A 24,438-nucleotide genomic window follows, 5' to 3' on the forward strand; every position below is an offset into this window, starting at 1 on the left:
TCAGAGGATAAGGGCAGCTGGTTGAAAGACAGCTCGATCCCCTACTGGGTCCTGCTTCCCAACAAATGGCGTAAACTAATCGCCAGCGGTTAAGAATCATCCATGGGGAAATCCCAACAAAGAAAAACGATGTCTCCCCCGCACACTTGATCGCGGAAACCCTTCCGTGTGATGTCGGTACCAGACGCACTGAAGGTGCCCCGTTTATTGGCCTCTTCCCCTACGTGCCCGCTGCCTGACCTCCACCGCCCAACTCTTGGCCCCTCCCGAGTGGCTGCAACCCAACGCCATGAGTCGGAGGATCGCGCTTGGATTGCACAATCTGGATTGCGCCGGCGTCCAGGTACTGAAGGTGGACAAGGTGACGAACATATTCCATCGTCCACTCCTGGCATCTTTTGTTCCTTGTCTGGGATGTCTACAATTAGCACCCTGCGGCAGGTCAGATACTGATTTGACTCACATCATCAACGGGGCCGAGGAAGCTTTGGCTGATTCCTGGTGGGGGAACCTGGCCGGCTGCAAGTTCCACAGCACCTTTTGGAGTGGAATCCTTGCCTGGAGCGTCATTTGCGGCGTCGACAATGTACTGAGAGTCGATCTGCCCAATTTTGTACCTTGTGTGAGGCTGCTGGGTCAAGGCGGGGGAGTAGTTCCGCTTGAACTCAAGTTGGTAGCCAGCCATAGGGGCGCCTATAACGTGAATAATCGTCCCCAAATCCTGGTTGGCAGCAGAGGGAATGAAAATGGCAAAATGTGCACGCTGAGTGGCTGCATTGCGGTATAAAATAAGGGATACAGTACGGGGCGCCATCGCTGAAGAGGGAAAGGTTAGGGCAGCCTGAACCCTGGCATGGACAGTATAAGGAAGGGGACAGGCAGCTGTGGATATTTCAAAGAACAATGGCTGATGATGCTTCTTGAAAAAGGATACTTTGTCGTTCAGATTAAGATGAATATTTGAATATTGCTGAATAGTAAGTATTTGACAATTACTTTGAGTCAATGCCGTTAAAAGGGATAGATGCATGCATTCATTCTAAGATCATTTACAAATTATATATCGATGGAGGTGGAAGGCTGATTCATTGTTAGTAGCATCTAGCGGGCGCAGCACTGCTTAAATAAGTCTAGCGGGCGATTGGGATGCCAACATACATATACGGAGTATATGTATCGCTATCACTGAACACAGCCTTGGAAGAGTGACTATGCTCGTGCCTTCACTTATTCCCTCGCTGCCAGCTGTGGGAGGGCCTCCGATATCTCACACAAATGGCACTTGAAACTGCAATTCTATATAATGATATATCAATTTAGTCTAAATTTCGTCTAAAACATTTTATTTTTTATACCAGTCAGCGATATACAGACGTATTTTTCAGTGATTTTTCATGTTACAACTAAAATGGTCTATTGCATTTAAATCATTTCTACTAGCATATTCTCTGTATTCACATATACATATACTCTTGATGCCGTATTGAAGACATTCAATTTTTCATAGATACCAGTTCTATGGAACACTCATTATCACGATTATAGACTGCCAACTATGTGAAGGAAGACAATTCACCTGAAGTGTATCTGATGGTGTTATGAATTTGATTCACGAAATACGAAAAGTCAAAGGATTTCATTTCATGTTGCTAGTTAACTTTAACTAGCTGCCGTTGTTTACAAACCAAACCTTTCGCCAGAAATAGCTAGAGACTCAAGTTGGGATGAGCAAACTCTACCAGCCCCCCGGAACCCTCAGCTGCCAGTTTGGCCCGCCTGCGAAGGGCACCAACGTGAGAGACTAGCAGCGGTTGACTCTGCCTTCTTCCCCGATTCGATCACTTTCTTTTATGCGATCGTCAATGGTCGAACAAACCCTCCGTCCCAGGCTCCCAGCTTAGTGCTAGCGAGTGAAGTTTGAAGTTTCCCCGACACCCAAAAGACAGCCACACACCGCTAGGGTCGATTGGCTGCTGTCATGGCAAACAAAGGAACTCATCCATCATGGATCTAGACCAAAATTGAGTTTATCCATCCAACATGCCGTTGCATGGGCCGCTGGAGCGGTTGATCAATCTCCCGGCCGTATTTCAAGTCGTCGACTTTTGGCTCATCCAATTGATGGCGGGTTAAGTGCTTAGGGCGTCTGCAACTCCCTTGCTGGTAGTCTGCTTGTCTACTCTTATTTATTATTTATTAGCTTGACTAGTTATAACTATATTAATGTGTTGAATCGGCCGCACGTCCGCTGCTTGTAGCTTTGGGAGGCAGTCGAAAATTGCTTCTACCTGCCAGGGAGAGCCGCGAATATTCCCAGGAACCAGGAATCTCGAGAGAACTCTGCTGAAGACTTTCATGTACAGCCATGTTACGTATATTGTAACACACAACGGTTGGTCGAGCCGACTCATCGAGGTTTGGAGGCGCTCTTGGGGCCGCTGGCTTTCCAGACTTCTCCGCTTCTCCAGTTCTTTCAGGGTCTTTGTTGCTCGGACGTGCGCCGTGTGCAGGAGAGTGCAGAGCGAAAAAAAGAAAGGAAAGAGAAGGAAGGGAAACAGCATGTGCCGAATGGTACACAGATTTGTTGTCCCAAGAATCGCCCGATCTCACTCATCCATTCTGCCCCTTCAGCTTAGCCCTGGCCATTTTTCCCTCTTGTGCTGCGGGCTGTATCGTTCATTATTAATCAATCAATATTAGATCGAGTATTGCGCCAGTCGCTGTTTGTCTCCATGCTTATGGGAGATATACCGACTTGAACTATCCCTTTGGATCATTCCTCTTTTTTTGAGCTTTCAGCTGCCCCTTTTTCCGAATAGCCAGGCTTATTTTGCTTTCATAGAGCAAGGTCAACTAGCTTCAAACCCATCGGGAACAAATTGCGTCTACGGACCACGCATTGACATCACAGTGACGATTAGCGAGTGAGCGGACGGAAATTATTGAGTCCCGAGCGGCAGGTTTTTTATACCCTCAAGCTCTCTCTTTGCCAAACCTTGCAGCCACAGATCAGCGGGAACAGAATCGAGAGAGGGCGGAGGTTCGCCATACTTTTGTTTTACAGCAAAACCTTACCCCCTCTTCTCGGGCGAGATATGGGTCGCATCGTGCTGTAATAAAAGTACGCCGAGAGCCTTGTCATTGAATGGCCGTTTAAGCAAGATTCTGTTATCTGTGTCTTTAATGTGAAGACTAACTACAAATCATAGCAGAGAAGTAACGGAAAGCCCAACCAACACCAAATTATGCCTCCCAGAGCTCGGAGGGGTCGACTATCGGAGCGCCGTGCCGCTGCAACCTCAACGGGAGCCGGTAGTGATGCGAAACCCAGTGAGGTATTCCACTTTGTCAGCGTCAATCCATCGTCTGAATTTCAAAAGTCCGAAAACAGATCTGTGATCCGTTCGCACGCCAGCAAATATATCTGGCGTCAGCATCGGGCTAGTCGTACAGATGGCAACAACCCCAATTCTGGCACAGCGAAATCTGTTCCCTCACGAAAACAACTTTTAATCGCTCCAACCTCCTCGTATGGTGCAGCGAAGGAGACGCCATGGCCATTATTATCGGACGGCACCGAGGGCGAGGAGCCTGTCTTAACCCTTGCTCCTCCCGATGAATACAATGTGTCTCCCTCTGATGATGAAGATACGGTAAACTCTCGGGAGATACAGCCCGTAGGTAACGAAGTTGACAACAATGGAGAAGTCTCTAAGTTTGCTTCGAACACCCAATTGGCCCAATCGAGTATGGAATCAGCAGCAGTTATATACGCAGACGAAAGGAATACGATGCCCGGTCCATTTAACCAACTCATGGCGTTTATCGGGGAGCCGGCAAATACATTTCCTTCCATGCTTGGAGGATCCTCAGTTAGCAAGCTGATGCGGTACGGTAAGCTTATCTCTCTTCCTTTGCTTTTTTTTTTCTTCTTGGAAACGACCTATAAAGCAGGCCGTATATTCAAAATGAATTCATATCTGACAAAGGCAAATTTAGCTATTTTTGATCTTTGGCCTGGTCTTGTACTCGGTGCTGGAAACAAAAAATGGACACAAGAAGATGTAGCGCAATCCTGGCTTCCCCGATCAATGAGTCATCCAGCCTTATTCACAGCATTTTTGTACGGAGCCGCAGGCCACTTGCAGACTCGGCAACGGCTGGAGAGTGCAGTCATAGCACCTCAGACGCGCGAGGAGAAGCTAGAGCAGATTGTTTGCGAGGCGGAGACCATCAAACAGTTGAATAAAATGATGCTTGACCCGCAAAAAACCGCCCTTGACGAAGTTATCCTAGCAGTTCTGTGCATGGCTTTCAATAAGACCGACTACTCCAAGTGGACATCTGACATCGATCCAGCTCCCAAGGCCCCCTTGCGCAATCTCCAATGGCTCCAAGTGTATGGTGGTCTATCACTCAATGACCAGCACGTCAAAGGACTTCTTGCACTGATCCAGACGCGCGGCGGTCTGGATCAGCTCAAACTGCCAGGGTTGGCAGAAACCCTTTCAGTGTGAGTAAATTCCCTTCCCCTTGACACTCGTTTCCTTTTACATTTTGATTGCGCATGTGAGTCTCACCATCCTATCCAATAGGTCGTCTATAATGCTCTCCACCAAATATCTCGCGAAGCCCCGCCTGCCTTTCTTTCCAATTTTTAAAGATAGTATCTCCGGCAAAACGCCAAAGTGGCCGAATCTCTCCTCACATACCTGCCCTATGCCTATTGACATAATAAATCCCTCCTTGAATATCCAACCTAGCCCCGCCCCTTATCGCCCCAACAATAGTAGTAACAATGCCAAGGGTATCAACACCAGCAGTAGCACTGGGACCACCAGCCCAGGCGACATATTCGCACGATCTAACATCCCCACAGCCCTAGCAACCGTCCTACGCCAGATCCAGAACTATAGCACAGTCGTTAACCTGCACAGCCAGGGCCTCCTCCCCTATCTAGAGCTCGCCGTAATTGCCGATCGGCGCAACTGGGTCCAATATGAGCTCTTGAGCCTGAAGTCCATAAACGAATTGAAGGAAGAAATAGAAGTTGTCGGTCCCAGCAGCCCTACCTCAATAAGCCAGCAGCCCTACAACTACAAAATCTACGAACCCCTCCGGCTCACTGCATTGATATACAGCATGCTGGTGATTTACCCCTTACCACCCGCCAAACGACCCTTCCCCCGCCTGTGTCGGATGTTGAAAGCGGCGCTCGTAGCCGCGGACATCGAGAACATCACCCCCGATGATTCCTGTAGTAATTACCACTGCTGGGCTGGAGCTGCAGAGATGTTGCTGTGGGTAACGATGTTAGGAACCATGGCGGCGAGGAATACACCAAGTGAAGACTGGTATGTAGAACGATGTAGGGATGTGATGAGGTTTGTTGGGGTTCGGAGCTGGGAGCAGCTTAAGGCGGTAATGATCACGGTTATGTGGATGGACTGTGTGTGTGATATGGGTGGGATGGCGGTGTGGCTTGAGGTGGGTGTTGGGAATTGGAGTGATATTGAGAGCCAGCACAGGAGGGTTGGAGATGGCAGTGGAATTCCGCTTGCTGAAAGGGATTGGCTGATTTGATATACGAGCGTGGATCGGGAGAGACTGGGAACCCTACCTGGTGTGGATTTCTTCCCATGCCGGATCCTTATTTTCCGTTGATTATGCTATTTCGGCGGACAATTTATAATGGACATTTATGAATTGCCCAGTTTTGAATTTGGAAAGGGGCACTTTTTTTATTTTTGGGAGCTGCTGACATGTGTTCTACTATTTTCGGGCGGGTCCGTTTTTGCTTTCTGGTCCTTCCCATTTCCACATCTCGTCTCTCAGGTACCTGTATATTTCTTTGAAAAATGCCTTGAGTATTATACCCCATTAATGGACGAAAGGGGGTCCCTGCTTCAAGACACCTGTTGTCGCCTTCGTCATTACCTCGAACATGTAACGCTGTTAAGTTCGGTCAAATGAGAGATAAAAAGGAAATCGGTCACCACAAGTTGATCTCCCTGTGAACAAGTAATGCCATTTCATCTTGCGAATGCATATGGCAAAGCCACTGCTTGCATTATTTCCGAACCGCCTCGAGAATTTTCCTGGATAGTTATATTTATAGTTCCGCTTCAAGTTTATGCACCATGGGGGAATGAAAGATAGCAGAAAGTGAAAGCGAGTCTTGAGCACTAACATACATACTAGTATTCAATATATTAAACAATTGAATAGTGAAAGGATAGTAGACATGAGTCAAAGCATTGGCTACGAAAAAAGATGTCGGAATTTAAGGTGAATTCCCCTTTCAGTCTAGCGGAGAAAGTCTCATGGTTGTTATGATGTCTCGGGATGCCGAGAAATCAGTCACATGATATAAATATCGGCAATCCCGCATATCCTGAACCATAGGGAAGAAATATACAAAACACTAGATTGCTGACAGCTGCTCTTAATTCTACAAAAGGCGAAGCGATAAAGGAGCAGTGACTGCCCGTGAAAACTACTCGTCGTATTTCCCTGGCACAACCACCTTTCACTAATATTTACAGATGAAGGCCTGGAAAGCGAAGGATGCGTTGACTGGTTGATTGACAATCTTGAACATAGAACCTTATCACAGCTGTTTTGGATGGAGAGCCAATCTCAGAAAGAAGTGTTTGAAAAAACAAATATTATGGATGGCTCAGGTAGTGACTGAGCACCCAAAAATGTGCAATTTGGAGCAACGAAACTTGATTATCAATTATCAGATCAGTTTACAGTGCTACAGTCCAAGGATTCCCTGCAAATGTGTATCTCTGTCGGTTTACGAACTTGGGCTCCTCTTAACTCCGCTTCTCTATCACACACGAAATTATGAGCTCAGAGCTTCCTTTATCTCCGTTTATCTCCACCAACTGTTCTTCTGCCATACATCGTTGACTACCATCCGTTTGGCCAGATCCAAACATCAATTCCCGACTCTGCTCGGTTTCCGAACCCAGAATTACCAATCTTTCCCATTTATAAGCCTGCTCTTGTGTAGGTTCCCTTTCCCCCCCCTGGCATCGGGGACAAATTCTCGATCTTGAACCCCGAGATTTGAATGTTGAATGACTACGATGGTTGTCTACCAAACGTGCCTATTCGCCAGAAGCCATGGGCCCAAACCTTAATCTTCTGGAGAGATGAGAAGTTTGTAGCTTATGATGGGTACAACTTACCCAACATACGTTTGTTATGCTAGTCCAACATGTGAGGGCATCTCGCGAAAAGGACAGATGCATTCTACTATAAAAGGCCCATTCCGCTTCCGTTGAGCCGGCCCTGAAGTTTTAAAATCAAGCAAGAGCAGATAACTTCGATTCAAGACAGATCACCTTATCTCGAAAGGCGCGATATAAACCGATTTCCTTTGATATTATCTTTCAATTGGACCCTCATCTTCATTCGCTGGCGGCTCTCTCTCTCCTAGCTTCGGTACTGAGATAAACCTTGCAAATGTCTACCATCTTCAAAAATGTCGTTGTTGCTTCGGTGTGTATCTTATATCCAGCCATAGCGTATACTCATATACCATGTGTGAATTAGATAACTGATTTGTGGCCAATAGGCAGGCGGGGTAGTAGGGTACATCTAAGTCTACCTTATGACGATACGGAAACAACCCCTTACGCCCTCCCATCTGGCTAACTCTTTCCCCGTGGATCTAGGTCTGCCATTGTATCCGCGTTGCTAAAGTCCCCGCACGGATATTCTGTGTCAACTCTCTCCCGGGAGGGATCCAGCTACAGCCCACCAGCAGGCGTCACAGGCCTCAAAAGTGATTACACCCACGGTTCCCTCGTTCAAGCGCTAAAGGGCCAGGATGTGGTTGTATCGGCCATTGCAGGCGCCGCCGTACCCGAGCAGACCAAGGTAATTGATGCTGCAATCGAGGCAGGAGTAAAGAGGTTCATTCCGAGCGATTTTGGCAGCGAAACGCGGAATAAGAACTCGCATTCGCGCGTGCCTTTTTTCGTGCTGAAGGACCAGGTCCAAAAATACCTCCTGGAGAAGCAGGAAAAGATCGAGTGGACGATTTTCCTTTCTGGTCCCTTTTTAGATGAGTAAGTACCCGTAATTCTGAGTGCCCTTCAAACGAAATTTCCATCTTCATTCTAGACATTATTTTCCGTCTCCCCTATAAATATCTTCAATTTTGTTTAACAAATAATTTCCACGTTTCGATATCTCCTTCTCTAACTCTAAACTCTACACAATCACTCGCGCGTCTACAGAACCCTGAAAACAGACTTCCTCGGCTTCGACATCGCCAACAAAACTACAACCTTCTGGGACGAGAGGTACAAAAACGTTCCCTTCTCAACCTCGCGCCTCCCCCTCCTCGCTGACGCAATCTCACAATCCCTCGCCCCCACCATATCTCCAAACACAGCCAACCGTGTCCTCGCTATCCGCGACGTCACCGTGACCTTCGCGGAGATACTCAACGCTCTGGAGACAGCCACAGGCTCTGCATGGCCGCTCAACCATGCCGACCTGGATCAGCTGTTTGAGGAAGGCAAGGCAAAGGCCGCAAGGGGCGATGCCAGTGGTGTTTCGCATATGATTGTGCGGAATATTCTGGATGTGGAGTCTGAGGGGGACTTTGATGAGAGGGGGATCGTTTCTAACGAGTTGGTGGGGGTGGAAGGGTGGGAATTGCAGAGGATTGTGGATGCCGTCGTTGCGGAGGTGCAGAACAAAAAGACCGTGAAGCAGTAAGATCAGTTTATAGAAGCTGGGGCATATGGGTGATTTCTGAGCATGGAAAGGCATTCGTTGCATGTTTTGGATGTTTTGGAACGATGATCTACCGCTCCTATTTGCTTTTTGTCTTTTCTCAGGATATTGCTTTATATCTTTGGTTCTGTTAATCAACAGTCCTTGTCGGACTCAACCTCTATCATGACACACGAAGTTCCAGCCAGTTTTATCACTTATGCAAAGAGAGTTTTTCACATCATGCGACGGGGTCACGCAGTATTTCATCATTGCTGGAGTAGAATAGCGTGTGGAGTTCCTTGAAACCCCTAATAGCACATTTCTCGTTTGAAGAGTGCGAACAATATGAGACTTCGATGCTGGAGAATAACAATTTAGATAGTTGGGATCACAACTCGGCCCGAGATGTAGTATACTCCAACCATGGTATCAACTATCCAAACCAAACATGGATCACAATGCAAATGACATATGTTTGGCATCATGGTACCTATGTGGTATCCAATCGACATCATTTCAAAATTCTGGCATAAAATTTTTCCTGGACCAACCCCCAAAACTGGCAAAACATGCCGGTTTCTGAAGGCTAGGAATTAAGCTTTTAGTATTTGAGGACTTGGTAACTTCCTGCGCCACATCTCCCTCTCTCTCCAACCCCCCCTTTTTTTTAATCCGCGTTTGCTTTCTCGTTTCACATGGAACACAGAAGTAAAGCTCTGGATACCGCGGAATATTGGAGAAAGGGAGAAGCGAGGGCAATTTTCACCACCTTTCATATCCCAAGTTCCGAGTAATATGACGCTGGGGATATATACCCTCTAACCCAGGTTGCTAGTGGTAGGTCAGCAACGGAATGGAGGGCTCGACGGCGTAAGAAATTCAAAAAAACATATGATATGTTGATGTTGTAGTATATATAGATTGTGCAGATACGGCCACGTGTGCCCAGGCATGCAAAAGTTGCAATTTTTAACATGAACTTGTGAAAGGTGGAAAATAGAATAAACCCCCAAGGCTTAGCTCTAAGAGTAATTTCGAGATCCCGAGGGTGGCGTCAAAAGTGATAAAAATTTAGAAATCTTGATAGTTGGTTGGCCCTTTCTCGGGGCATTAGGCAGACTCGAAGATTGATGCAGAACTGTGCTTGACGTGAAGGAGCAGCGAGCAACTGGACGGTGACTTGGGCCAGAGGGAAACTGGACGATTATGATAACGAATCTTGGGACTTGATCGGAGGTTTTACCCTTGGTGTTGGGTTTTGCGGTGAAATCTAAGGTGAAGGTTTGGGGACGAAAAGGAGAAGGGAAAAAAATAAAAACAGGTCACTCGACCATACAAAATGCGTGGTGAGTGACTTTGTTCGGTTTTTGGGAGGCGAAAAAAAAAAAGCATATGCTTCCTGATTGGGATTAGGGCCAGAGCCAGCCTAGCTGCGGCTCAACCAGCACAAAAAAAAAATTCATCCAACTTCAACTTCTTCTTCTTCTTCTCCCTCACAACTCCCATTCTGTCTCACTTACATCCCTCCCCCTTCTTCTCTTTCTTCTATCCGATCTGTCTTCCTCTTTTCTCTCTTCCTGTTTCTGTTGTTTTCTCAGCTTACATCATCCTCCACGAATAGACTTCTAGACTTGAGAGATTGTTTCCTTATAACGAACTACGATATCTCGTCTTCAGGTCTTAATTTATTTACTTCCATATTCTACTTCTTCTCACAGGACCTACTTATTTTGAGTGTGTGAGAGACTTCTGAAACAAATATATTAATCATATTCGCCTACAAAAGACGGTCTCTTTACCTTTCTCTCCTTTTGATAATATACCCCAGAAGAGAAACGCTCGAAAAGCTCATCTCACCTTCCTTTGATAACACGCTCTTGAATTTTTTTCTTCTAACTACGTCGAGAGCTGGCGTGTTCTGTGATTGCTACTACTTAATTTTACCCTTGGTATGTGTTGTGTTTGTCTGTGGTGAACTTTTGTTCTTTTTCGCTGAGCTTTTTCCGCTTTTGGAGTCGAGATCGCCACTGACTTAGAACATATTTTATATTACGCTACAGAAAACTAGAACAACCTTCAAACCGGCTTTCAACCAACGCAAACATGGCAAACGGCTTGAATATTGGTTCTCTCAAGATCGACGATTCTCAGCGCCCTGCTGGGCCCAACACCACTGGTCGAGCTGCTTATATCCCTCCCCATCTACGCGGCAGTGTCGCTCGTCCTCCCATGGGCCTTGATGGAAGCGGGCCTGCTCAAGGTGTCCCGGGCTTGAACGCGAGCACATGGGCTCCGAACAACGCCGGGTAAGTTTCTTTAATCCAGTTATAATACTCCTAGATTTTGCTTGATCTTCCTTTTTTCTTGTTTTACTGACGATAGATATGCCTTCTTTTAGTCCCCCCCCAGGTGCTGGTCCTAACTGGGCAAATGCCCAAAACTTTACACCCCGTGATCGCCCTCCAGGAGCTCCTGCTGGACCCCCATCCATGAACGGCAATACTACTTGGGGGAATGCTCCTCCCCGTCAGTTTAACGCAAATGACTACGGAAAACCGGGTCCCAACTCGTTCAGAGGATCTTCGTATGGCGGCGGCAGAAGCGGAGGAACGCGTGGAGTTGGTGGGCATGGATACTGGGACGAAAATGGAAAACACGCACAGGGCCCTGAGAACAAACGGCTCGAACGCGAGCTTTTTGGCGAGGCTGACGATCCCACTAAGCAACACACCGGCATCAACTTTTCAAACTATGACAGTATCCCTGTCGAAGCTAGTGGCCATGACGTGCCTGAGTCCATTACTGCCTTCACGAATCCGCCATTGCATGAACATTTGCTTTCGAATATCGTGCTAGCCCGCTACACAGTTCCCACGCCTGTTCAGAAATACTCCATCCCCATTGTCATGGGTGGTCGGGATCTGATGGCATGTGCTCAAACTGGCTCCGGAAAGACTGGTGGCTTCCTCTTCCCCATCCTCTCACAAAGCCTCCACACACGCGGACCCGAAGCAGAAGCTGCCAGAGGATTAGGTCGTCAGCAAAAGGCATACCCCACTGCCCTGATCTTAGGACCTACCCGTGAACTTGTTTCTCAAATCTATGATGAAGCTCGCAAGTTCTGTTACCGCACTGCCCTCCATCCTCGCGTCGTGTACGGAGGAGCTGAGATGGGAAACCAACTCCGCCAACTTGACCAGGGCTGCAATGTGCTCGTTGCCACCCCGGGACGTCTCGTCGATATGATGGAGCGCGGTCGTATCTCGCTGGCCCACATCCAGTACTTGGTTTTGGATGAGGCTGACCGTATGTTGGACATGGGTTTCGAACCTCAGATCCGCCGTATCGTGCAAGGTTCCGATATGCCTGATAAGCACATGCGCCAAACTCTCATGTTTTCCGCCACGTTCCCCCCAGATATTCAGAAGTTGGCAGAGGAATTCTTGAAGGATCACATCTTTCTTTCCGTCGGTCGTGTGGGCTCAACCTCTGAGAATATCACCCAGCGCATTGTCGAGTGCGAATCCGATAAGGACAAGGATTCCGCTCTGCTCGATATCCTCTGCAGCGACTCTACAGGTCTCACCCTCGTTTTCGTGGAGACCAAGCGGCAGGCAGATATGCTTTCAGACTTTTTGCTCGATCACCGTCTCCCAGCTACCGCTATCCATGGCGACCGCACACAGCGAGAGCGAGAGCGTGCTCTTGAACTCTTCCGTACAGGCCGCTGCCCTATTCTTGTCGCCACTGCTGTCGCAGCCCGTGGCCTTGACATCCCTAACGTCACCCACGTCATCAACTACGACCTCCCGAACGAAATCGATGACTACGTTCACCGCATCGGTCGTACCGGCCGTGCTGGTAACACCGGTATCTCCACTGCTTTCTTCAGCCGCAGCAAGAATTTCAAGATCGCCCGCAGCCTCGTCGACCTGCTCAAGGACGCTAACCAGGAAGTGCCCGACTTCTTAGAAAAACTCGGCCGTCAAGGTAACTACTACGGCTCCAGCGGTGGTGGCCGCGGTGGTCGCGGTGGTGGCCGTGGCCGTGGGGGATCAAGCTCGACCCGTGACATTCGTCGCACTGGCGGTGGCTATGGCGGTGGTGGCATGGGTGGCAGCCGTCCTGCTTACGGGGGCGGGTATGGTGATTCCGGTGCTAGTGGTCCCTATGGCTACGGCGGAGGTTCTGGTGGTTATGGAGGCGGCTACGGTGGTGGATATGGAGGAGGCGGCTATGGTAACCCATCAGGCCCCACCGGTCCATCTTCCTGGTGGTAGGTTTTTTGTTTTGTCCAAAATCTCTACAAATCCAGATCACAAAATGCCCCTTCAAAAAAAAAAAAAAAAGAAAGAAGAAAGAAAGGAAATATGAAAGAAAGGAAAAGGAAAAAGGAGAGCAATATTGTGTTTGTTTCCGGTCTTCGACGATGTGGCCTATTACAGTTAAAAAACGAAAAAGGAGAGTTTTGGTTGACTCCCTCCCCCATTTCCTCTTTGGGCTTATAGAACAAGTTGCAATGTTAACGCAACCAAAACCATCTCCTAATATTTTTTTCCCGGGCGGCATTTATTCCACGGATGTTGTGCGGCTTTCGAGAATTTACCTTACCGGCTTTTGTCATGACTTGCAACGAATTTTCTCTTGATTCCTTGTCTTCATTTTTTTTCTTTTCTTTACGTTTTCTTGCTACAACTTACCTGATATTTCATTTCTCTTTTTCCGTTCTGCCTTCTGATGCGTGTACTAGTTCTTTTCGCTGTTTTTCTTTTGATCTGTTTCTTTTTATCAATTTACCTACAGGCTTTTCCCAAACCAGGGCAAAGATACATTTTCTCCATGTGTAATTTTCCCATGTCGTCTTCTGTTCTCTTTTATTCCTTGCCCTTTTGCTATGGATTGTGTTTCCAGTACACCATATGGTGCAGCTTCTACTCTGTCTTCCTTATTTCTTTCACATTTTCTCGCGTGCGTGCTTGTGCATATATGTCTGTCCGGTCTTGCGGGGCGGCTAATGTTTTGCATGAAGGAACAAAAAGACCAACAAGGGTGTGTCTGGTTTTTGGGCGTTAATTTTCCTTATTCTTTCCTTTTGACAACAAAAGATAACGAAATCTTGCGACTTTTTTCCTCAGTTTATCCAGCATGGTCGCTGTCGCTATTTCTTTCTTTTGATCAGCATCATCGTTCGTCTTCTCTTCTGCTTCGGGATGCTGTTTTACGTCTTCCCTGTTCTTTTTCTTTTGTCGTGTTATTGTTATGCATGAAAGGGAAAGGAATGGGAAGCTGAAGAAAAATGAGGGAAATTAAAATACAACAAAAGGGAAGAAAGAAAGAAGCGCAAGAGCAAATCATCATCCATATAGACCAGCGTTTGAACATGTTTTTTTTTTCTTGTTTTTTTGCTCTTTCTTCCTCCTATTCACCATCCTGTTTCGTTTTATTTCTATTTTCTTCTATTATTCCATGGAATTTATAATGGAAGGAAAGCGCAGAGATACAAGGATGAAACGGGGAAACCTACCCGCTCTTATCAGATATATCCAGATACCCCAAGATCCCTCGATTTTCTTTTTCCTTTTTTTCCTTTTTTTTTTCACAAGTCGTTTTTGTTTGAGGTTCGCTCATGATCGTACCCAACCAATACCTAGAATAAGAAGAGGGGAGGGGGGAATTGCTGAGAAGGAAACAAAAACGAACCAGAGGAAGGGAGGAGAGAGCTTTTAGACAAAAGACCTGCACCTGCACTGCAGACGCGCGAAACATAATACGTTAGTTTTCTCAACAAAATAAAAGAATTTTTTTACATAAAAATCATTTCTCGCCCCATAGCATGTTAAATTTATTTATTTATTTATTTTGTTTCATCATTCAGTCTCCAGCTTCTCTTGCTCTTGATGAATACGACTGTCCAAGTCAAGCTCCGCCACACGCATCAGAGTTCCCCGTGTGAAGGCTAACAAATAGTATCAACGAAGCTGATCTGGTTAATGGCGCAATCAATTGCCCTCTAGTTGAACGGCCTGCAGTTTGAAATAGGATCTCCTTCATTCCTATGGATGGCGGGAATATGGTTCCAGTTAATGCATGGGGAGGCTGCTAGAGAAGCGGTTCTCGCTGGATGCCTTGCAACCGCTGCACCTGCAGTAGGACTTCTTGAACAAGCTTGCAGGAGATCGCGACCAATGAATTGTAATTGGCAGTGCTCTTCAAACAGACAGAGCGTCACTGTACTGAAAATTCAGCAATTGTCGCTCCTGGCCAGCCAGCAAGTTCTGTAGGATGATGACACTCCGAACTGATTTGAGAAAACCTCGCTGTAATAGTTAGAAAGGACTGGTTAAAATTGCACTCAGCATGTGACATACAATTTGCTTCATTATTTGCATCGAGCGGCAGAGTTGGAAATGTCCAATATTTTTCGTATCTCAACCCAAGTCCCTGGGCATCCCAGACTTGAATCATATATATAATTGGTGAGACAATGCGCGGCTGCTTCATAAAATGCATAACGTCAATTATCTACTCACAATAAATATGGGGTAAAATGAATAGAAAAATGCCTCCTCTAAAAGAAAATCATTGCAATGCAAGTGTATTGAGATATTATTATATCACAACGCTTGATATGAAAGGATTATGCATCAATCATCTCATGCTGGGACTGTTGGTGGTACGCACTCTGTACATATTGCAATAATCATTTCACTCCTTAGCTCAAAATCAATGCAGTATGAAACAAATTCTGGCTTTCCAGGTTTCCCAGGGCTTATCTCTCTTTTTTTTTTCTTTTTTTTGTTTTCTCGATTCGCTCCCGGTTCCTTCTTTGTTCTCTCCTTGCAAACGAAATACCTGACTTACAGGGTTTACATCTCGAGTCTCTCAAACGAGTATAATGAGGTTTTCGCCATATGCAGAGCATACAGATACCGAAGGGAGAATATCGCGTTGGGTATGTTAACAGCGTTTGTGCGCTGTTTCTTTGGGTGAGCAGGCCAATATAGAGAGCAACATACCGTTTAAGGAGTGACTGCTGGCTCGAGTCATTTCCCTCTCCAGGGTGGGAGGTCAACGTGCCAATTCCCACAAGAGCTGCACTTTTGTTACTCCTCGCAGCAACGTACGAGTTTCCTCCCTTTATATCCTGGAGGTATTCACTCATCTACCCTTTCCAGCTCTGGCTTTGCCATTGATATCTCCAGAATCCCATTTTTGCCTGATCAATCCCTGTTCCGCCACAGGTCACCGATTATAACTCGCTGAAATGTCACCAAGAGAATGGGAGACGTCTCTATCAAGTTTACTGACAAAGGTATCCCCGTTGTACTTACATGCTCAGAGCTCTCCTGCAAGCACAGTTCTACACTCGCATTCCAGTTCTCCGTAATGACCTGGCCTTGTTCGTCTCCATACCCGATGTGGGGATGCAGACGTCCAAAGTCTTGATTGAAAAGAACCTCTAGTAACCGCGGAACCAACTCCGAGTTCGTTCCGGTGATTCCACAGTAACTTCATGTAGGCTCTAACAAGCGACGTTATGCAGAGGATAGTGAAGGCTTCCCCAGGCTAAATGCTTGCCATGGATATTATCTGGAGCATTGGCCCACACGAGATAATGCCACTATTCACGCTTAGATTTCTCCCGTTTGCGTCACTGGGACATCACACTGTCAGGTCACAGTTTCACAACCGGGGCCCATCCACGTTTGATGAGTTTCGAAGACACCACCTTCAGAGCAGTTCGACAAGATAAGTTTCAACCAAGGCCTGGTCAACATTCGCCTGGTGGTCGGAATTCTGGAGGGTTAGGAATGTGGGAATCTTGCAAGAGTTGCGCTTCATTTTTCTCTTTCCACCGCACTCAATCAAGAATGGGCGGCGCTGATGCAGAGTCCGTCATTCATAGACGCGATTTGTTCCCTTCCAAAGGTCATCATCTCTTTTAAATGGGATTAATATGGAGAAGCCTTTAACAAAAATCCACATATCAAACTCGCTCTTTGCCGCTTGAAGCATGCGAGCTTAAGCTGTTTCGTATAAGTTTCATTAGCGCGTTTTGGCCTTATATCGGGGGCTAACGCTCATTGTCACCTCAAAAGTTAAAGAAACAAGTAAAGAAAAGCAAAGAAATAGTATCTATGAGTAAGCCGCCCTAAGATTCAGGTAAATAAGGAGGTTGTTATTGAGCCCGGGCAGACAACTTGAATGGAATGGTGCAGCCGCTCGAGTTCGTTGTCTCGCCCATTTTAACTTCACCAAGGTTTGGCAATTCCGAGTCCGGGAGACCTCATGTTCACAGTCTGCAACAAACCTGCTCCCAACCTGCCACCTCTGCCATCTCATCTCACCACACGCAACCCGATAAACGCTCTTACATATTTACAATGCCCGCACAAATCCACATCTAGATCTCCCACAAGCAATGGCGAGCAGCATAATCCCTGTCTCCCGCGACACCTCTCCGCGCGCGGAAACCCCTATCACCACCACGACCACTGAAAAGCAAGACGAGCGCCACCACCACCAGCAATCCACCTCCAATGACCCGAACTCAACCATAACTACAGAGCCCGCTACAGATTCCCATAAACTCAGCGGTGCCTTCGAGCCCGAGAAGGAGGATCACCTCGACCAGCCCAATGGCGGTTACTACGCGGGTTCCCGCAAGGACTTCCCCTTACCCGCAGACCGCTACCCGCTCCCTCGAGCCAGCGTGAATCGACTGCTAGAACCGGAGCCGGGCTCGAAGGGTGGCCGCCAACGAAGCTATCTCGACGACCCCACGCATCCCATCCAGGGTTTCTGGACCGAATCTGGCACTTGGGAGGACTGGCCGCCCAAGTCTCCGCAGCCACCGGATGGCGACAAAGATGATGGACTTGAGAGCCAAGGTGGTGGAGATAGAAAGGGGATGGCGGAGTCAAGGGAAGGAGGGGAGGTTGCGGGGGAAGCTAAGGACGGCAACGGACGTTCTCAGGAACATGGCAAGCGGCCTCAGCCGCAATCACCTTCGCAAACACGCCGCTCCTCGTATGACCACGATACCACCAGTCATAGCAAACAGAGTAAAGCGAATGCCAACAGCAGCAGTTTCCACTCGTCCATTGTCAGCGCGACTGTAGGAACACGGCGGCAGGCCAATGGCACCATTGGGTCTGTGTACTCGGGTAATAAGATTCGACATTTGAAGAAGGACGATGGGATTCCGCTCTGGCGGAAGGATATCCAGTATGAGTTTCTGAAGCTCGTTTTCGAGGATAAAACACCTGTGTTTACGCGGCTATCCGATGGAGCAAAGGGCTTGGATTTCGCCGATATATACATCGATGCCATGGCGAGAAGTAGCAAGACCAGCAAGATTCTGAAGGATAAGTTACAGAACGATAAAGCGGCGGCGATTAGCATGGCGATGGTGTGCCTATTGGTTAATTTCGGAAGAATGAATACCACGCTTAATTGTGAGAACTTTCCCCAGAAGTTGCATCCTTAACCAGCGATATAGTTCTTCTTAGAAATTTACTAACTACTTGATCACTTTAGTCTTCCCGGAGATGCGTGCTCAATTACGAACATACCATTCCATCCCATCCCTCCAAGCCCATCAGGACCCGAATGCTTACAAGCAGCTTCAAGACGCGCCTAGGCTAAAGTCAATACTAAAAGGCGCTTCAGAAGACACTGATCAACCCAATACCATTGAAAAGATTAAGCAGGCGTCCGTCCCCCGTACAAACCCCGTAAATCTAATCTTCGTCCTCTCGCAATATGCCCCGCGCATATCCGAACTACACTTCTTCCCTCCCCGCGACTTTTTCGATCTAGTCATGCGCTCCAGTCTGAGCAGTAGGAGTCGCGCAAGGGCTTTTCTATGGCTCATGTGGTATTATCTGGAGAGTGACTTTTCGGTGCACGATGCGTTGAATAACCCGTTCGGGCCGGGGCTAGTGGGTGAAGGCACTGACGGGCTACCGTTGAAAGTGCCAGCCTTTGAGCCGTTGACGGAGGCTGAGGCTGATGCGGAGAATGTGGATACGGCGGAGGAGATTCAGTTTGGGGAGGAGAAGCAACGGGAGAGGAAACGTATGATTTTCCTTCTTCCTCGTTTTCAGGGAGTTATGATGACAAAAGAGACATTGAGACTAATGTTTTCCGTTTATATAGGAATTCTGGAAGAAGATGATACTAGTTTCAGGTCGGGCAAGAGACCAAAGAAGAGTTCGTTTAGCCTGAAATTAGCACCCCAGTATTTTTCATCTTCACAAGATCCCGCTAATCCGATATGCTATAGGTCTACCTGTTGACTACGCCAGCGACGACTTAACCTCTGAGATCGGAACAGGAGAAAGACACAGTATGACTGGCCGCACTGCTGGTGCTGATTACACTCTGGACGATGAGTTAGATTTCCCTGCTCGATACCGCTCCGGACGACGCACTAAACGCGAATCCTCGACAAACCGCTCATCTTTCAGAACTACGCAACCACGCCGCCTCGTCCTCAAGACGCGAATGGATCAGGCGCCAGATAACACATCCCCCGCTCCTCCCGGTTCAGCCCACCCAGTTCTCAGCCAATTCAGTGCCAGTGTCAGCTCCAGCTCACGCGCCGCACAGTCACATCAACACTATTCACATCAACAGGCAGGCAACAGCAGCGCTCGCCGCCCACGCCCGCTAACCCAACATCAACTCGCCGTCGAGCAACACCGCAAGCAACGTGTCGATTACCTCCTCGCACAACGCCGGACGGAAGCTCTGAAAGAAATCCGCGCACGCCGCCAGGGCGAGATCCCTTTCGTACGGGCGGGGCGCTTATTACAGAACCTACCCGAGGATTATGATACGGACGACGAGGATTCGTGGGGGAAGGGTGGGGTGTGCCCACACCCCGATGAGGAAGAAGACTATGGCGAAGCGGCGGGGTTTTACTATTCTGTGTTGAAGAGGGCTGCGAGGAGGTTGCAGCGGTGGGATTGGGATTGTATGGTTGATGATGCGAGGAGGAAAGTAGAGAGGGACAGGGAAAGGGAGAAGCTGGAAGAAGCTGAGGCTGAGGCTGAGGTGGAGAGGCATAAGACTGGCGAGGGGGAGGAGCGGCACATGTCGTTCATAAATGGGACACATGTCCCTGCCGCCGAACATGATAACGACAGCACCATTACTCCCATCCGCGCCGCCAAACCCAAAAGCCGCCCAAAGCGGAAATCGAAACCAGCGGCGGAACCGACCGAAGAAGGGAACGTGGCAGAGAAAAAGCCTCGCGCTAAACCAGGTACATCAAGTCGTATTCGCCAGTCTACGGGTGGTGCGCGGAAATCGCGGGTATCTACTGGACGCTCGCGGACGAGTGGTGCTCCGTCTGCGGCAGGCGCTGCTTCTACTGCAGAAGCAGCAGCTGATACAACTGGTGCAACTCCAGAAGCAACTGTAATGAAGGCAGAGGAGGGCCGTGACGCTGCCACTGTCTCTGATCATCTACCCGCGCCGGATGCTGTTAATGTAGGTGCGACACCCTCCTCAGACGATGATGTGAGCCATGTTGATGGAGATGGTGTCGGGGATGGGGATGAGGCGCTCGATGACATGGATAAAGAGCTGTTGGGCGAGCTGAGCGGGGAGGGGGAAGGCAGGGCACGCCCTCACCATCGGAAGCGCAAACCTCGCGATGACGATGATGACCATAACGATGATAATGATGAGGGCGCGTATGTGTACGCTGGTGCACCAGCATCAGAAGCTACAGCCGAACATGTAGAAGCAGAACGTGGAGGAGGTGAAGACGGAGAAAGCGAACGTGCAGACGTGGAGATGGAAATAGAAATGGAAGCGGAAGGGGAAGGGGAATCCGACGCACCAGGCCCACCCTCATCTCCGTCAGCAGCACGGTCTCATCCTCACGCGCACAGGCAGCAGAAGACATTAAGATCCGCTCCACCTCGTGCTCCAAGAATGGGAAACCCTGAAGAGTCGTCACCGCCACCCATGGCTATACCTAAACCGCGTTATTCCAGCGGTGTGATGATGGATTCTTATCGGGATAGTGATGTTGAGGGGTCTAGTTATTTAGGGGATGGGGATGAGACGAGGCTCAGTGAACACGGACGAGAGCGGGGCGATGATACGGATGAGATTGAAGAGGAGGAGGGGGAGGAGGAGGATGGTGATGAAGGGGAGGGAGCTGGCGAAGAGTCTGGTGAGGGTGATGGGGCGAGTTCGGAGATGGAAGTTGAGGAGGAAGCGGGTGAGGGTGAGGGTGATGGAGATCAAGTTATGGCTGATGCGTAAATCTTCCTGTGTTTTTCTGTTGTAATTTTCATTTTTCGTACCTCTTTATCGAGAGGTTCCCCCTTCTCCCCCTTCCCCCCCCAACCATTGTCATTTTTGTAATCCTTTAATAAAATAGGGACTTTCCTCTTTCCGTTTAATCTTTATTGTCTATCTATTTTTTACAAGAAGGAAAGGAGGAATGTTCTTGATGCTTGAGAAGTTGAAAAGTGTACTTTCCTGCTAGGAAGTTAAACCAGAATAGTATTCATCCAGTACTTAGGTTTTCAAGAATCAACATAAGAAATGTCGTACATACAGAGTTCCGGAGTAAAGATAAATATCTATTTTTTTTGAGACATCATCAAAAAGCCGCAGTCGTAGGTTGATCTACAGCACCATGATTCTGTATGTAGAAGATATTGGAGCAGACACCCTATCCCTTTTCCTTTCTATCTACATTTACTAGTATTTCTTTGTGGTTGGCGGGTTTGTCTCTTTTCCATGCTGTATGTTTCTTCTCCTTTTGATATCCGATGGATGCGGAAGACCAGTTTGTCGAGATATATATACCCCATTCTTACCCAATGCCACAGGATAGCACTCTAGATACTAGTACTATATACACTAGTACATATAACCTATACAGATTGATCCTTCCACTATAATGATACTGGAAGAACTCGATACAGGGGTCTTGAGGCACTATTTCCATCGAATTCTGGAGGTGAGGTACTAGTATCTGCAAAACACGAATTTCCCGTGGGTATTTTACCGCTGCACCGAAAGGAACAATCCTTATGGTGGGTTCCCGTCATAAGATATTATATATTTGCATGTTTTTTTTATCCATTCCACGCTGCGATCCTGCTTCTTGCTTTCTTTCTCGCTATATTTTTCCAGGGGCGACTGACTAAGCGCGAGCTGCCTGGCTTTTGCATGTGACAGGGCGATTGCTGACTTCGTCTTGGGATATTTATATATTAAGGTTATGCAAACAGACACACACACACACACATATCTATATATATACTAGTATATGTGTACTCCGTGTAGCTGGGGACGGATTCCCAGCTTGTATTCAGCATTGATAGCTTCTGTCTTCTGCCCTTCTTCTGCTAGATAAATATTCCATATCGCGCGCTAGTACATGCAGCTAGCGTCCGTCGGCCAAAAAGTTATTCTGTCTCTCTCCTGTGTGACTTTCAAAGCCCCCGTCGCAGCAGCCTTTTACATCTACCACCAATCACCAGAGCATATAGGCTTCAGGAACAAACCTCTCATCTCCTAATCGCCGCCTTCCGCCCCAGCAATTCCAACAAGACCAATATCCCAGGAGAGCAAGAAGAATATCACGAATATCACCCCGGAAATGGACCACGAACCGCCAATCCTGCGTCCCCGTGCCCGAAAACCTTTTGAGCTCGCCTCCTCTTCCACCGAAACCTCTGAGTCCCCGACCCCCATTCTAGAAAGCTCAAGCTCCACTACCGCCACGATGGCCAACAATACCAACCAAGACTCCCTTGACCCTTCTGCTGCCTCTTCATCCAAAGACTCCCTCGCTGCCAGCCGCACCCGCTCAATCCTTAACCTCACCTCGTCCACCCTCCTTGGAATCTACTCGCCCTCTACCCTCGATAGTCCCCGCTATGAGCTCTCCGCCTGGGACGCCGCCGTTGCCAGCGGCACCCAAACACCCACCACTTCATATAGCCCATATCCCCAGCGCTTCTCCCAGGCTACCACCACGACAACTGCCAGAGCTAGAACACCAACCGCAAGCATAACCAAAACGATTAACCCCTCTTCCACTTCCTCCAGACGCACCAGATTCATGCGAACACCTCGCCGCCGGCGCACCCTACGTACCTTCTACCTCCCACTCCTCCTTCGCAGCGCCCTCCTGTTCGTCTTCGGCGTCGTCTACGGCACCATCATCACCCACCTGCACGACAACCCGCGTGTGACGCCCATAAAGATCGAGAACATCGATGTCATCAAGCGTGGCTCGTGGGTGTATATGGTGTTCTGGGGTGTGGCGGGCGTGGCGCTGGGGGGCCTGCTACCGTGGTTTGATGTTGTTTGGGAGGAGTTTGTGGAAGGGGAGAGTGAAGGGGAAGGGGTGGTAGTGGGAGGGGAGGAGACGGAAGGGAGCAGTGGAAATGTAGAGGTTAGTAATAGGGATCTGAATGGGAGCGGGGATGGGAGTGGGGTTGTGCGCGCGAATGGGAATGGGAAGGTACCCGTGCAGGTGGACAGGGAGCAATTGAAGGATTCAGGATCCATAGCGGCCGATTGGAATCAAGTTGTCAGGAGCATCGGTGCGTTTGTGGGGATTGCGTTTGCGATTGTGAGTAGTAATTCTATATAAAATATATGCAACCTCCCCCCCTCCCCTCTCCCCTCTCACCCCCCAACTTCGACGGCGTGTGTCTAGGGTTATACTTTAAAACTAACTCCCTCCTTTCCTAGCGCAAACTCCCCTGGCAATCAACTCTGCAAGTCTCCCTAACCCTCGCGCTCGTCAACCCGTTCCTCTGGTACCTCATCGACCGCTCAAAGCCAGGTTTCATGCTCTCCACCGCCGTCGGCTTGCTGGGCATGGTCACGCTACTGGGCATCAATCCGGACGTCGTGCCGGGCCCGACGGTGAATGCAGCTGAATCTGCTGTTGCTGGTAATGGTTCAGGGATTCTGTCGTTCGCGTCCCAGGAGAGTATTGCGGTAGGGACATGGATTGCCAGTGTATTGTTCTGCAGCTGTGTTTGTTTTGGGAATATTGGGCGCCGGTTGGCGGTTGGTTGGGAGAGCTGAGCTGGACATCTGGCTGTTTGTTAACGGTTGGAGAGAGAGAGAGAGAGAGAGAGAGGACCGTCGTTTGGTCTCATCTCATTTCTCGCCGAGAAAATTTTTTGCTTCTTTGCTTTTCTGCCTTCCCCCACCTTTTTTTGTTTCCTATATAATTTTTGTTTACTACTTTTTTTTATAATTAACGCTGGCTGCCGTTGTTATTTTTCTATGGGATTACAATCCGGCTGGGAAAGGCGGCTTTTAATGCAGGGGGCCTCCTTCACCTATGTTGGGGGAGTGAAGTGGAAAGAAAAATCACAAAGTTGGAAATACGCACTCGATCAGCCAAGGGGAAAGGATGGAGAGAAGGAGGAAGCGAGAAACTTGATGTTTACAATCTCAACTATGGTAAATGGTGGCGAGGAGGTAAAATTAGAGATAACATTATTCGATTGCTTGATTCCCCAGGGCATGTATGTATTCTTTCTCAATGTACTTTTATTGACAGTTTGAATAATGACCGATATACTTTCTTTTTGCTTGTCTGATTATTTATATCTAAGGGGGAAGGGAAAAATAAATGACCATCCTTTCCTTCCATTCTGCCCTGCTTCCGAAAAAAAAAATAAATAAATAAAA

At 48.1% G+C, this 24,438-nt stretch overlaps 7 protein-coding genes across 7 annotated transcripts; 5 read left to right on the forward strand and 2 right to left on the reverse strand.

The window, feature by feature from the left end:
• Positions 1-220: 220 nt before the first annotated feature.
• Positions 221-814, reverse strand: HCBG_00096 (uncharacterized protein; the record flags this gene model as incomplete). The annotated part of the gene is made up of 2 exons (XM_045427146.1): positions 221-418; positions 464-814. The coding sequence occupies 2 exons, from the start codon at positions 812-814 to the stop codon at positions 221-223; spliced, it is 549 nt and encodes a 182-aa protein (XP_045291121.1).
• A 1,406-nt stretch (positions 815-2,220) lies between these two features.
• On the reverse strand, positions 2,221-2,561 carry HCBG_00097 (uncharacterized protein; the record flags this gene model as incomplete). The annotated part of the gene is made up of 2 exons (XM_045427147.1): positions 2,221-2,350; positions 2,389-2,561. The coding sequence occupies 2 exons, from the start codon at positions 2,559-2,561 to the stop codon at positions 2,221-2,223; spliced, it is 303 nt and encodes a 100-aa protein (XP_045291122.1).
• Positions 2,562-3,245: 684 nt separating this feature from the next.
• Positions 3,246-5,583, forward strand: HCBG_00098 (uncharacterized protein; the record flags this gene model as incomplete). Its single annotated transcript, XM_045427148.1, has 3 exons — positions 3,246-3,894; positions 4,000-4,513; positions 4,596-5,583. The coding sequence occupies 3 exons, from the start codon at positions 3,246-3,248 to the stop codon at positions 5,581-5,583; spliced, it is 2,151 nt and encodes a 716-aa protein (XP_045291123.1).
• A 1,912-nt stretch (positions 5,584-7,495) lies between these two features.
• On the forward strand, positions 7,496-8,922 carry HCBG_00099 (isoflavone reductase; the record flags this gene model as incomplete). The annotated part of the gene is made up of 3 exons (XM_045427149.1): positions 7,496-7,512; positions 7,689-8,084; positions 8,256-8,922. The coding sequence occupies 3 exons, from the start codon at positions 7,496-7,498 to the stop codon at positions 8,740-8,742; spliced, it is 900 nt and encodes a 299-aa protein (XP_045291124.1).
• Positions 8,923-10,845: 1,923 nt separating this feature from the next.
• Positions 10,846-13,075, forward strand: HCBG_00100 (ATP-dependent RNA helicase DED1; the record flags this gene model as incomplete). The annotated part of the gene is made up of 2 exons (XM_045427150.1): positions 10,846-11,048; positions 11,141-13,075. The coding sequence occupies 2 exons, from the start codon at positions 10,846-10,848 to the stop codon at positions 13,020-13,022; spliced, it is 2,085 nt and encodes a 694-aa protein (XP_045291125.1).
• Positions 13,076-17,164: 4,089 nt separating this feature from the next.
• On the forward strand, positions 17,165-21,027 carry HCBG_00101 (INO80 chromatin remodeling complex Ies1; the record flags this gene model as incomplete). The annotated part of the gene is made up of 3 exons (XM_045427151.1): positions 17,165-18,200; positions 18,283-18,822; positions 19,031-21,027. 3 exons carry the CDS (start codon positions 17,165-17,167, stop codon positions 21,025-21,027), a joined length of 3,573 nt encoding a protein of 1,190 aa, XP_045291126.1.
• Positions 21,028-22,108: 1,081 nt separating this feature from the next.
• On the forward strand, positions 22,109-24,311 carry HCBG_00102 (INSIG domain-containing protein; the record flags this gene model as incomplete). Its single annotated transcript, XM_045427152.1, has 2 exons — positions 22,109-23,359; positions 23,482-24,311. 2 exons carry the CDS (start codon positions 22,379-22,381, stop codon positions 23,821-23,823), a joined length of 1,323 nt encoding a protein of 440 aa, XP_045291127.1.
• Between the last annotated feature and the right edge of the window lie 127 nt (positions 24,312-24,438).

The sequence above is a fragment of the Histoplasma capsulatum genome (genome assembly GCF_000150115.1).
Source record: "Histoplasma capsulatum G186AR genomic scaffold supercont2.1, whole genome shotgun sequence".
Lineage (NCBI taxonomy): Eukaryota > Fungi > Ascomycota > Eurotiomycetes > Onygenales > Ajellomycetaceae > Histoplasma > Histoplasma capsulatum.